Raw genomic sequence first — 11,656 nt, forward strand, 5'->3', positions numbered from 1 at the left:
TTTTCCTTTTGTACTTGAATATTTTTTCCATCGATAATAACGAAGAGAAAAGGTAAAGAATCCAAATTATTCAGTAATGGCGTCACTTCACTTCACTATTTTTAAGGCCATAGAATTCATCGATTACCAGCTTTCTCTTCTGCAACTCAACGCCAATGGCTTCTCCCTCGCTTTCAAAATCCAATTTCTCCCTTCACTCCTTTTCTTCTTCTCCACCCTTGTCACAATTCCCTCATTTCACTTCCATCACCGTTGTTCAACCCAAGTTCTTCCCTTCGCAGCTCACCGTCAAACGCTGTCAAAATGCTCCTTCTATCCCGATTATCAGAGCTCAAACCTCTCCAGGTTTCAATTTTGCTTAAACCCCACTTCATAATTTCATTTATTTAGTAATGGGTCAGTGTTTTTCCTTCTTTTGTTGCTTATGGTAGTAATGGGTCGGTTTTGATTTTTCAGATTTCGTCCCCGATGCAAAATTTTACAAAGTCGAAGCAATTCTTAGGTGATAGCATCAATTTTATTTACTATGTATTCTAATCTGCTTTCTTGACTCTGTTTACTGATTCAATTTTGCGTTTCTTCTGCAAATTTTGGAATGGACTTAGACCTTGGAGAATTCAACAGGTTTCTTCGGTAAGAACTCGAATTTTTTCTTTCAATTTTCATATGCATGCGCCACTTTTTAGAAAAAAAAAGAATCTTTTCCCTTTGTGATTCTTAAGGTTGCATGCCTACATGAATGCTTAAATTGAGGCTCTTTATTGGACTTTTTTTGGGTTTTTTTTTACTCAACCCCAATTTTGCATTCTATGACATCATAGAAAAGCCTATATATTGTGGAAAATACTTTTACAGCACAGCTTCAATCTCAGTTGTGATAAAGTTACAAAGGGCCAAAGGGTTAATCGAAATGCTGCTAGCTTGCTCTACTAATATCAGTACTGATAAGTTCGAATTCATCCTGGTTCTTTCTTGTTATATAGTCTAACTATTTCTTCATTGAGCTTGATATATATATACCTTTTTCTTTGCTATATTGTCATATAATGACCCTATGGATAATCCTTTTGATAGGACAGTATTGAGTTGCTATTAAGCTTTCAGAGAAATTCTTTGTTTCTTGATACTAAGAAGTCTTGTTATGGCTAAGTTTAAAAAAATTCAAGGGGACACGGGCTTTAGATCAGGATGTCCTAATAATATCTAGCACCGAAGGAACACTAAAAGAAAAAAAAAGTTCCTCCTGAAATGCATGGTGAAGTGAAGCCCAGATTCTGTGATGACTATTGAACTCCATTTCACAACTAGATTGAAGGCAGCCATTTTCCTGTAGATATTTCAAAACATCTAATCCCGGAAGCTAAAAGACTCCATTATTTACTCATGTTTTCTGAATTATGAAGGCACTACTGAAAATGGGCATTCGTGGTGTCACTGTTTCGGATGTTCGTGGTTTTGGCGCCCAAGGAGGCTTGACTGAGAGGCAAGCTGGTATGGAAACATTCATCAATTTTAAGTGTTTATTTACATTGTTTTGAATATTTCTCGATTAAAAAGAGACTCTTCCTTGGGTTTTGAAGTTATCTGCTGCTTGCAGGCTCTGAATTCTCTGAAGACACATTTGTTGCAAAAGTTAAAATGGAAATTGTTGTCAGCAAAGACCAGGTCTTGAATTTAAATGGCCTTGATCAAGCTTTCTGCGCTATAATTTTAAATCATATGTGTAGAAGTATATGGTTGAAGTATATGATTATAGAAGTATATGGTTAAAGTGTCATTTATCTATCCTATGTATATAGAAGTTTTATCTAAGTGGTGCTCCTTGTGATAGAATTGTGCTTTTTAGATGTTAGTTCTGATCTAACCTGTAATGCTGTCTTATTAGGTTGAAGGAGTCATTGCCAAGATAATTGAAGAGGCAAGAACTGGTGAAATAGGCGATGGAAAGATATTCTGTAAGTTTTTCTCTTCATAATCTTGGAGTTTTTGATGTAAATTCTCTAACCAAGTTTGAAACCATTTAGTTAATGTTTCCTCAATGAGTATGCTGTATATTTTCATTTCATGATTCATGACATATCTTCTGTACAGGGTAAGGTGTAACACATAAATCATAATCTTTAATTTGCTGTTTTGTTTCCAAGCAAATGTTTGCCTCAGTAATCTAAGTGTGTTGCACATGATGTAGGAAAACCAAGGCTAGCAAACCTTTTAATACGTGCTTGCAATGACGATCCATATTTGTTTAAACAAAATCTTTTGGTTCCACTGAGATGGTGTACTGTAAACTGATGTAGGTCTCAGTCTACCAGAAGAAACAAATGGAGATACTATCCCAAAATTTTGAAATGAGATAAAAAGCTGTAGGAATCTCAATTTTTTTGATCTTTACCTTCTATTTTATCAGACAAGGAAATCCATCACCGACATTGTTCACAATTGTTTAATTGAAGCCCAAATTTGTTGATTTCTCCTTTGCTTTGATGCTTATTTTCTTAAATATTTAAACGTCTTGTGAGCAAACATGATTTCAGTTTCTAGTTTATAAAGATACATACATTTATGATTTATCAGTACACACACACACACTCTTCTATGTTTTCCTCTCAAGGCTTTTTATTTGGTGAGTATGTTTCTCATGTTAGAAGCCTATCTTTGATCTTAATTTCATTTTTTTCTGCCAAAATGTCAAGCCAAGCCTGGAGTGGATCATCACACAGGTTGTCTGACTCTGATGCTAGAAGAGCTTATTGTGTGCTCAAGTTAATGGCCATATTGTATTAGCAAGTGGTCAGTTAATGGGCGGATTTTTTTTCTTTAGTATAAAAACTAAAAAAGATACAGGTATCTATTTAGAAGAAATTTATTGAAGAGCATAAAACACAGTTTCCAGTGGTAACTAGTTCACATGTATGTGTTTGGGAGGGATCCTTTGCTTTTGGCCAAGTCTCTATTTAGCAAGGAATCTCTTGGGTAACATATGCGCAATCATATTACATAATTTTGATCTTGCTAACGTTTAAACATGACATGTTTTTCCTTGCAAAGAAAATCTTAAACGAGTGAAAGAGACCCTTAAGTTCGAAGTGGCTGTTAAAGTTGGACCATCTATTGGGATATCATTACTTTTTCATATTCCAATTGAATATTCTCGGAACCTTGGTGTGCTAGACATTATTGCCTTGAGGGAAATATTACAAAATGCTGAATTATTGATGCTGTTTTTTTTTTACTTTGGCAGTGACTCCCATCTCTGATGTAATAAGAGTTCGCACTGGTAAGTAGAATGTTTTGCTTAATGATAGTCCTTTTGTATTTATAAATTAGATAGTCTTCGTAGGTTGATTTATCATCTGAATTTCATATCCTGTATAGAGATTAAAACTTTTCCCTTGTAATGATTCTATGGTACACTGTAACAGGAGAACGGGGAGAAAAGGCAGAGAGGATGATGGGAGGGCATGCTGATATGTCCTCTGCATTATCAACTTCTTGAGCGGCAATGCCTCTATCTTGAAGTTGAAAGGTTTAATCATCTTTAGTTGTGTGCAGTCAAGTAGGGAATAAAATAAACAAGTTGTAGACTTACCCTGTACCTGTGGTTTCAGTAGCCAATTTCCAGAAAAGTCGTAGCTTAGCAGCCATTTCGTATTTGAACTCTTCAGCACAATTGCGGAACTTTGCTTCCCCCGTTTTGGCTGAAGTTGTGCTGTAATATGTTGGTTGATCACTGTGGATATTGAATGATACGCTATTCAAGCAATTTCCTAAACGAGCCGTTAATATATATAGTGATACATATATCAAATCCGAAACTTTAGCCTTGTTAGATCCCCATGTGTATGTACTCTTCTGTGCAATATACATTGAACCATTAATTCAGGCTAATGCAAACTTCCTCAGACATAGCTGCTGCAATAACCGCTCTGCAGTCACAGGCTTCTGGTAGTCCAAGGACTCATCCTCATGAATCTCATCTCCCACCATTATTTCCCCTATTACGAAAAAATATAGTCTCATGATTGGAAACAATATAAGGTTGACGTACACTTCACGTCCTCGGGTTCACTTGTGGAATCACACTGAGTATATGTTCGTGTTCAAAAAATATAGTCTAATGATTGGAAACAATATAAGGTTGACGTACACTTCACGTCCTCAAGTTCACTTGTGGAATCACACTGAGTATATGTTCGTGTTGTTGTTACTTGATTCCTTTATTATTATACCAAGCTTGTGCAAATCCACGTATCAATAGTGAAAAAATGACCACTTCTAGTGCTGCAAAAGAATCATATACAGTAGAATGAATGTGGCTGAACTTGTAAGTACTAAGCTTATATGACACTATGAAAAGAATATCTTTTTTGTATTTTCGAAAACAATTTTAGTTTAAATTTTCTATTTTATCCTAAACAAAATACTTTATATAATCACAAATCTTTCATGATATATTTTGAGATCACAAATTTTAAAGTATAAATTATAGGAACCACATATTATAAGTACTAAATAACATCCTATCCCTTCTAGTTTTCTATTTACCAAAAATCCCTTAAAAATGATGTTTGCGGGATACATAGTGTTGTGCACGGGATAGCGTTTGATACATTTCACATAGCGGGATACATAGCGTTGTGCACGGGATACATAGCATTTGATACATTCACATAGCGGGATACATAGCGTTGTGCACGGGATACATAGCATTTGATACATTCACATAGCGGGATACATAGCGTTGTGCACGGGATACATAGCATTTGATACATTCACATAGCGGGATATAAATCCAAATAAATAGTGACAAATAGAAATGGTAGAAAATAGTTGTATTTGTTTCATCTCTGGTCATTTGATTCTCCGCCAAACCCACCATTTGTTGGAATTTTGAAAGTTTAATTTTATGATTTATCAATAATAGGTTATTGGTTTAGTGATTTTAGTAATATTTTTATATTTATAACACGATAGTATATTTATATCATTTGGTATATAAAGTACTTGACTTAGAGCTTAGTTTCATATACTTATATTTCTAGTTGTTTCAAACTATCGATTATTCTACATTGTATCAGTGTTTGCTTTTGCAGTTTTGCACAAGACGCAATCTATCAACTCATGTGCATGGTTCATTTGGCTTATCACCTTGTTTCTAAGTGATTTCTAATGATTTTTTTTTTTTGTGTCAAATCTTAACGGTTAAATCAATAACCGAACCGATAAAGTTTAATAAATCTGACGATAAGTCAATATCTTAATGGTTCTGTAACGATTTAGCATATTACAAACCGATAATCGATAAGTTAAACCGATAAACTTCAAAATCGAACTGTACACAATCCTAATTATAATAGTGACAAATAGAAATGGTAGAAAATAGTTGTAATTGTTTCACCTCTGGTCATTTGATTCTCCCCCAAACCCACCATTTGTTGGAATTTTGTAAGCATTGTGTTACGTCAATAATCCTGCTGGCCTTCTCAGCAGCAAGTGATCTTGTCAATGAAGGAACCTCTTTTTTTTTTGGTGGGTTAAGAATCTTTGAATTCAAACATATACACCATAGATTTGCTAGTCGGATTTTGAATTTTATGATTTATCGATAATGAATTATTGATTTAGTGGTTTTAGTAATAGTTCTAATTTTTTTATTATCGAGTTACATGTTTTTAGTGGTTTGAAGTTTTTTTTTAATAGATTAATCGATACATATTTATATTATTCAGTATATAAAGTACTTGACATCCTTTAATTTCTAGTCGTCTCAAACTCTCAGTTATTCTAGAATGTGTCAGTGTTTGCTTTTGTAGTTTTGCTCAAGATGCAATCTATCAACTCATGTGTATGGTTCATTTGGCTTGTCATCTTGTTTCTAAGTGACTTTTAATGCTAATTTTTCAAATATTAACGGTTGAACCAATAATCGAACTGATAGTGATCGAAATCAATATTTTAATGGTTCTATAACGGTTTTAACAAGTTTACAAATCAATAACTCATAAGTTAAATTGATAAACTTCAAAATCGAACCGAACTGATTGATATACAATTCTATGGTTAAAACGTTGTCTAGATTCAGAATTTAAAGTTAATAGGTTAAAAAAGTGTGGGATTAGATTTAAACCTTGCTTGCTTAGGGTGATTTTGGAGTGGTAAGGGAATAAAGGCATTAATTGGCATCCTTCTAGTGGTAAATGCGGTTTGACTTTAGCACTACCAAATTAAACAAATTCCTAATTCCTTTAACATAAGACTACAAAATATCGAATCAAATACCTACAAACTTTAAACATGAAGTCAATATATATATATATATATATATATATATATGTTTTCTCAAGTTACAAGTTCCATAATATATGTAGAAAAGTTGCGTGACATGCCTACTAATCGCAAAATATACAAAATAAGTTACAAGAGACGATTTGAAAACATTACACAGATTATTCGTTTTTTATTCTTCCAAAACATTTCGTTATATTCACGTCTACTAGCTAGTACGTAGTAGTACTAACGAACGTACACAATCCTCTCTTTTTATGCAACCTTATCTCAAACTTTTAAAATCACTACCTCTCAAACCAATTAAAAAAGACTTTCATGGCCAAGGACACTTTCTATGTACTTATATATAGTCCCTTAGCTAATTGAAACAACGATCCATAACAATATTCGAGTCTTGAGAATGGAACAAGTATCAATGGAGATGAAGAAAGGACCTTGGAGTCCCGATGAAGACTCTAAACTCATCCATTCCATCTCCCTATTTGGACAAGGACGCTGGGATTCACTTGCTCACGTTGCTGGTATATGTCATGTTGAGAGATCACACATTTATTTACTTAATCATATTATATATTTCATCAATACGTCTCTCATGTGTTGGTATGCCTCTTCATTTTCTTTTTAATTTGATCATCATGAGCCTGCTGATGCCATATCATAGTGTAGGTGATTGATCATCTCATCTAATTTAATTTAAACATATATTATCATTTCCTACATATTGCATGCAAATGAAGTATGTATACAATATATATATATATCATTTTGTTTCTTTCATCAAAAAATAATTACGTATATATATCAATATAGGGTTGCAGCGTAGCGGTAGGAGTTGTAGACTAAGATGGCTGAATTATTTGCAGCCAAATTTACGACGAGGAAAAATAACTCCTCAAGAGCAGCTCCTTATTCTACTCCTTCATTTTCGCTTTGGAAATAGGTAAGTAAACTATATATATAATATGTCATATAAACTGAGACAAATGAAATGATTATATTTTATAAAAGGTTGAACTCATATATAAATAACAATTATTTTGTTTTTTTTTTAAACAAAAAAAGAAAGAAAAAATAGTCAAAGATATGGTCAATGGCTTTTCAACCATGGGAGGTATATGATGAGCATCACAATTATGCGTATGGTTACATATATTTTTGTAAAAGTTGAACTCATAAAATAATAATTATTTTGTTTTTTTTAACAAAAAAATAGATGGTCAAAGATAGCAGAAAATTTGCCTGGAAGAAGCGATAACGATGTTAAGAATTACTGGAGAACCAAAGTGCAAAAGCATGCAAAAGAGCTTCATTGCGAAATCAATAGTCAACATTTTCAACACTTCCTTCTCTATCAATGGATGCCTTCTCTGCTGGCTCAACAAATATCGACTTCTTCTTCATCATCATCATCTTCTTCTGAATTAATCGTGACAGAGAATTATTCTCCAAACAATATGAATACATGTCCAAACGTTAATATCATCTCATCAACAGATTCATTCGTAACAAAAGATGATAGCAATATTTGGAACAACTTGTCTAGTTTTGAAGATGGAATTAATATTTCTCATGATTTTTCAACCCCTTCAGATATGACACTTTATAATTATTCATCTCATGATGAGGATGATCAGTATTACTGTCACAATTATTGGGCAAGTGCAGAAATGCCAAGTTTGGATGAAATGGACCTTTGGCTCTGATTACGAGTATACGTGAACTCAATAATTTTGTATATATATAAGAACTTACAAAAAAAATCTATAATTATTTAATTGGTGAACCCAATTAGATAATTATTATTGTAATATTTACTTGAAATTATTATAAAAACTCATCGTATAAACTTTAACTATGAATTCTCTTTCACCTTTATTATAGTGTATATATATATGCATGCGCACCCATCGCGTCAATTTTTTTCCATGCATGTACGTAGTACATAATTAACACAAACGTTTGTCTACTGTATAACTTTTTTCGTATGATCATAAAACTTTCTATTACAAGACTAACAAAAAAAAGGAGTCTTCTAAAAACAAGGAATTTGTTTATGGAAATGTGGAAAAAGAATAAATGAGGCACAATTTAGGGTAAATTTATGGGGGGAAATTAAAGAGTTAAATGTTTGATTTACTATCCTTGAAAGTCATGATGCAAGATGTATTTTAGTTTGTGATTCAAGAATGAATTAATTTACTTTTTAATCAGGTAATTAGTGAGTGAGTAATAATGGTAAATAATACCAAAAGAGTGAGTTAATTAGAAGGTCATAAAAACTCCTGCATACTTTATATGTACGTGTGATCGACATTTTTATCGTAATTTAATAATATTACTCCTTTTGTGAAAATATTTATCACACTTTTGTTGTAATTTAACTTTTTTTTTAATCAGGTAGTTAGTAAGGAGGTAAACTTTTGCTGTTCCTTTTTAGTTGTTATATCATAAGGTTTGACACAATTTTTGAGAAAAAATTAATAAAGAGTGTTGTTTGATGAATATATTCCTTATTAATTTTTTAATCTTTATCTATATATGTGCCTCTCGATTCTAAAATAATTAACGTTACATCAAGGACAAAGTTGGGAAAAAAAATTAGTTCTCTTTTGATTATTTAAATGACAACTACTTTTAGTATATATGACAATTAAAAAGGAATAGATGGAGTATAAAATAGAATAGTAACCTATAAGATAAATTGTATTTTCTTCGTTTTTATTTATATGTCGTCTTTACTAAAAATAAATGTTCTTTAATATTTGTCATTTCACAAAACCAATAATGACATTATTTTTCTTATTTACCCTTGAGAGTTATTAGCTTAAAAATATGAATTTGACCAAACATAGGAAAATTAAATAATTAATTCATGTTCAAGTTAATTTAATTAATCAAAATTAATTAATTTATATTTATCTATTGAAAACTTGACTTCAAGATAACTGGAGCCATCAAAATGGGCTTAACCCATGGAGTCGGCTTAACCCATGGAGTCGGCCCAACCCAACCTGTTGGGGGTAGGGTTGAGATAGGATTTTCAAGTTCATTTAAAACTAGGGTTTATAAGCCTTTGACCCTTGAGGCTTCATCAAGATCGGCTCGGGGTCAGCCCATAAACCAAAACTATTTATTTAAGGGTAACTTAAAGAAATCTCTCTAGTGTATGGAATAATTACTTAAAAGGCACGTTATGTTATAATATTACGAATTTTATCAGATTTTGGACGTCCAGATACATGTATCTCGGGATACATGTACTCAAAATTATGTTAATTTGTTCTAGATACACTCTATCTTTGTGAATCATATGTATCTTGGATACATAGACAAATCCCGTGGCCTTTTTAGGGTTGTGTTGAGTTGAGCATTTTCAGGCCCTTCCAAATAAAGGACCGACCCGTCCTAGCCCATCAAATTTCCTGACCCGCGATGTTTGGACCGAGTGGGCTGGGCTGACAATTTTTGACAACTCTAAAGATAACACTAAATTAGAGTAAATAAACTTACCTAGTTTCTAAAAACCTGAAACCTAAAACAGTGACCTATAAATAGAAACGGAGGGAATATAAGATCGCGGCTACAAGAGTCAAATGACGGCGCTGCTCACCTTTGCTCTTCGCCGCCAAATTTCCACCCTCAACAGCTTCATCGGAAATGAAAACCTCCGAGAAGCTTGGAAGCTCTTCGATCAAAGTCCTCACTTGACAAACGTCGTATCATGGAATACCTTTATTGCTGGTTGCTTCAAACACAGCCACATCCAACAAGCAGAGTACCTGTTCGACCAAATGCCTCACAGAGATGTCATTTCTTGGAACACCATGCTCTCCCGGTAGCGCAACGCTAACAACCCGGAGAAAGTATACAGATGTTTTCTAGATATGAGCAGATGTGGAGACATGTGACCAATGAGCTCACTTTCACGGTATGTGTTAGCTCCTCCTTGCATTTTTGATTTCAAGCATTTAATCCCTCAGCTTCATGGTCTCGTGCTCTGTTTGGGGATAAGTCTCAATTTATTTGATGAGGGATTATGTTGATTTGGATGATTACAGAGGTTTAGGTCGATTTTTTGATGAAATTTTGGACAAAGATGTTATGCTGTGGAATGTGTTAATTTTGGGTTATATGAAGTTTGGGTGCACAAGTGAGTCACAAAGGGCTTTTGATCAGACCTAGTAGCTTTTCGGTAGACCGTGTATTTTTATTAGATAATATATATGTATATTAACTTGTGAACACGGTTCAATGGTAAAGAAGTGACTGTGAAACGCTAGAGTAGTGGGTTCGAACCCCCTTTAATCCGAACCACCCTCCCTCTCTTTTAGAACTCCAAACTCTTAATCTTGGCTTCGCCTATGAGATTTTTTTTTACTTGGAGTACTTTGATCAATGAGTATATTGAGAACAAGAAGCTTAATGAAGGTCGATTCGTTTTTTGATGAGATGAGTGAGAAAGATGTGGTTTCTTGGATAGCAATGATAAGAGGGTATGTGTAATATGGAGAGTTATGAAGGCTTTGAAATTGTTTAAGTTGATATTGAACTCGAGTTCTCATCCTAATCATTTTACATTTTCAACTGTTTTAGATGCCTGTGCAGGCTACTCTGCTGTTCTGGTAGGCAATCAAGTTTTTGCGTGCATCTTGAAGTCTGGTTTCCCTCTTGATGTCGTCTTGTTGACCTCCCTTGTTGACATGTACGCTAAATGTGGAGACACTGAAGTTGCTTTCTGCAATTTTTGAGTCAATCCCTACAAGGAATTCGATCATTGGAGGTTATGCAAGACATGGGCTTGCAGAGAGTGCAATGCAGGAGTTTGAGAGGATGCTGAAGAGTGGTATCAGGTCTGGGAGCATTGCTAGGAGCATGTGGCTTGCACTCATGTCTAGAGCTCGGAGAGATTGCAGCAAATGGAATCTACACATTAGAGCACGACCATCCTGCATTATACTCGGTGCTTTCCAAAATCTATGGATTCAAAGGAGTGTGCAGTGACATAACTGGTTTGGATAAGTTGATGAAGAAATGGCGTGCTACAAAGCAGAAGGCTAGTAGAATGTGTGTCTGCTATGAGGCAAGTGGTTTTCTACGTAACACTTTCATTAAGAAACTATTAAAAATATATAGATCTTCTAAGTTTTTCCTTTCTAGCAACTAAATTTTTATGCCCAATAGAACATAAATTTTTAGAAACCAAATCATATGGGGTATAACATGTGAGTACTTATGCCAAAAATATTTTCATTTACAATTTTTTATTAAATAGACTACAATAACAAAAATTAAATACTTGAAATAAATAAGAACAAAAATTAAATACAAATATGTTGAAGAGACAATTGGTGTAGAAACTTATTTAGCA

The 11,656-nt window shown here is 33.6% G+C and overlaps 2 protein-coding genes and 1 long non-coding RNA gene across 3 annotated transcripts; all 3 read left to right on the top strand.

The window, feature by feature from the left end:
• The first annotated feature begins 38 nt into the window (after window positions 1–38).
• Window positions 39–3,829, top strand: LOC102592708 (nitrogen regulatory protein P-II homolog). The gene is made up of 8 exons (XM_006355768.2): window positions 39–345; window positions 457–502; window positions 606–633; window positions 1,404–1,491; window positions 1,598–1,665; window positions 1,886–1,955; window positions 3,242–3,277; window positions 3,423–3,829. Exons 1-8 carry the CDS (start codon window positions 156–158, stop codon window positions 3,494–3,496), a joined length of 600 nt encoding a protein of 199 aa, XP_006355830.1. The 5' UTR covers window positions 39–155; the 3' UTR covers window positions 3,497–3,829.
• A 2,859-nt stretch (window positions 3,830–6,688) lies between these two features.
• On the top strand, window positions 6,689–7,991 carry LOC102601184 (transcription factor MYB108-like). Its single transcript, XM_006355791.1, has 3 exons — window positions 6,689–6,809; window positions 7,099–7,228; window positions 7,502–7,991. The coding sequence occupies exons 1-3, from the start codon at window positions 6,689–6,691 to the stop codon at window positions 7,989–7,991; spliced, it is 741 nt and encodes a 246-aa protein (XP_006355853.1).
• A 1,852-nt stretch (window positions 7,992–9,843) lies between these two features.
• Window positions 9,844–11,270, top strand: LOC102593049 (uncharacterized). The gene is made up of 2 exons (XR_001474483.1): window positions 9,844–10,216; window positions 10,882–11,270. It is a non-coding gene; the product is annotated as an uncharacterized lncRNA (long non-coding RNA).
• Window positions 11,271–11,656: the final 386 nt, after the last annotated feature.

This window comes from Solanum tuberosum, unplaced genomic scaffold, assembly GCF_000226075.1.
Source record: "Solanum tuberosum cultivar DM 1-3 516 R44 unplaced genomic scaffold, SolTub_3.0 scf00208, whole genome shotgun sequence".
NCBI classification, from domain to species: domain Eukaryota; kingdom Viridiplantae; phylum Streptophyta; class Magnoliopsida; order Solanales; family Solanaceae; genus Solanum; species Solanum tuberosum.

Excerpts from the sequence above, each read along its gene's own strand:
- LOC102592708 (XM_006355768.2), top strand. The coding sequence starts at position 156 with ATGGCTTCTCCCTCGCTTTCAAAATCCAATTTCTCCCTTCACTCCTTT. Across the intron at positions 503-605 it reads AAAGTCGAAGCAATTCTTAG|ACCTTGGAGAATTCAACAGG; the intron begins GTGATAGCATCA and ends GAATGGACTTAG. Across the intron at positions 1,666-1,885 it reads TTGTTGTCAGCAAAGACCAG|GTTGAAGGAGTCATTGCCAA; the intron begins GTCTTGAATTTA and ends CTGTCTTATTAG.
- LOC102601184 (XM_006355791.1), top strand. The coding sequence starts at position 6,689 with ATGGAACAAGTATCAATGGAGATGAAGAAAGGACCTTGGAGTCCCGAT. Across the intron at positions 6,810-7,098 it reads TTCACTTGCTCACGTTGCTG|GGTTGCAGCGTAGCGGTAGG; the intron begins GTATATGTCATG and ends ATATCAATATAG. Across the intron at positions 7,229-7,501 it reads CATTTTCGCTTTGGAAATAG|ATGGTCAAAGATAGCAGAAA; the intron begins GTAAGTAAACTA and ends ACAAAAAAATAG.